General features: G+C 32.1%; 2 protein-coding genes across 2 annotated transcripts in view; one reads left to right on the top strand and one right to left on the bottom strand.

The window, feature by feature from the left end:
• LOC116848915 overlaps positions 1-1,193 on the bottom strand; it is a 7,162-nt gene extending 5,969 nt beyond the window's left edge. Inside the window, exons 1-2 of the mRNA XM_032825518.1 lie at positions 906-1,193; positions 254-491 (exon numbers count right to left, since the gene is read on the bottom strand). Coding sequence (XP_032681409.1) covers positions 254-491; positions 906-990 — 323 coding nt within the window. The 5' untranslated portion in view covers positions 991-1,193. The remainder of the gene's footprint in view (positions 1-253; positions 492-905) is intronic.
• LOC116848844 overlaps positions 1-1,926 on the top strand; it is a 120,848-nt gene that overhangs the window by 83,594 nt on the left and 35,328 nt on the right. The gene's annotated exons all lie outside the window — the stretch shown is intronic.

Here is a 1,926-nt window from a genome sequence, read left to right as displayed (position 1 = left end):
CTGACCTTCGCTACGCAACCCAAGGTCAAACTGATGTGATCAGTAAATACATCTTTTTAAACGCCACAACTTTTGTCTGAAACATTTTTTTGTAAAACTTATATTTTTCCTGATATTCGGGCGTCCCGGTACTTTCCGAACACCCTGTATAGTCGATCTCACATCGATCTTCGAGATGATGACTATAATCCTAGATATGGATCGTGCGTTATTCGCGACTTTTGCGTCAATCTCGTCGATTACGATTACTTACTCGACATTTTCTACCAAGAAATTTGTTAAATCCTTCATTGTTGTATTGCTAAACGTCATACTGCCTTCAAAGTTATTTACTAAGATTATTTCTAAATTTTCAGCTTGATACGGCTCGAATTTCTGTATTTTCAAATCCGGAACACCTCTGTTCAGATACTCCTTCATTGATATGATGCTATTTTTTATGCATTTTTCCTTATACCAATGAATGGTGCTACATAAGTGCAAGTCCGGGACTAAGAACAATATACACAGTGTTCAGTTTATTTCTTTCTCATAGATCAAAGCGCTATAAGTAGAGTAAAACAACTAATTATCGACATCTGCTTCAGTCATTGACACTCTAGAAGAAACTAGGTTTTTCTTGCGACTAATATAGAACAGATCTTTATAACTAAAACTATGAATATATGTTGCAAGAAAAATCTGGTTTTCCTAGGAAGTCATAGGCCAAGGATGATGACCATAATTTGGCTTTATTCTATATTTGTTTAAAAAAACAATTTGTTAAAAAGAAAAATAGACTCGATAAATATTTAAGATGGTATCCCCCATATGATAGTATTCTAAATGCTATAAGAAATCGCGGATATAGATATTCACTTTCGTACGAGAGAACTACTTTGTCCGACAATCGTATAGTTACTTACGAACGTCTTCAATGATGATTTCGGGTTCAACCGCTATAATCAAACCGCTCGTTATGACGAGGACTGCGAAGATGGTATGTATCATGGTATGCGAAGAGTTTGTTGGTTATATATAAACTTAATGAGGACCTATAAATACCGAAGAAATACCGAGCGATAGCGACGTGTAAGAATTGGACGATTAATCGGCGATACGCCGATTAAGCTGAATAATTTAAACGACAAAATCACTTCTTTGTCTTCTCTGTCCTATATCTTCTGTCAATATGTTTACCCGACGAGTCGAGATTCGTATTTTAGACGCGTATTTGATCACATGTCAAGACGATGTAAATCACGTGCGCTTTTTTGGTTTAGCTAAGGCTATGAAGAAGCCAAGAAAATAACATTAAACATGTAAACATCAAAAGTTCCCGTGAAATCGTGCGATACATGTTCGTGAGCCATCCTGATCGATTATTTGGAATTATATAATTCTTGAAACGCGAGAGTTATAATTTCTCATCTTAACACATTGCAAGTTGAAGACGTAGTTTTATAATGGAGAGTGGAGCATAAGAAATATGAGATGCAATATACCGTAAAATTTTATTTGATTTTTTTTACAAGGAGTAATACTGAGACAGAAAAATATCTGAAAGTAGAAAATGATCACGAATGAATTTAAATACTAGAAATTTATTTGTAAATTGTATATCATTATTTGTAAATTGTATATCATTTATTTGTAAATTATATATAATTTATTTGTAAATTGTATATCATTAGAGCTATTCTCTTATTTGTACGCAAAGAATTTCTTTTTTGCATACTAGTAACAGCGATTGCTACTGCTGCTTGTGCAAGATCGCACGAATTACATTTCTAAGACGTAAATACGGATTTATACGTTTCTATGTATAGATGGGGTATCTTCAATGTAGCAATGTTTTATATATTAATATTTATAAAATTAAAAGATATATATATATATATATATATATATATATATATATATATATATATATATATATATATATAT

The sequence above is a fragment of the Odontomachus brunneus genome, unplaced genomic scaffold (genome assembly GCF_010583005.1).
Source record: "Odontomachus brunneus isolate Ranch 3 - 2012 unplaced genomic scaffold, Obru_v1 Obru_scaffold_005, whole genome shotgun sequence".
Lineage (NCBI taxonomy): Eukaryota > Metazoa > Arthropoda > Insecta > Hymenoptera > Formicidae > Odontomachus > Odontomachus brunneus.
Note: the sequence above shows the minus strand (reverse complement) of the source record. Positions and strands in the feature narration are given on the sequence as shown.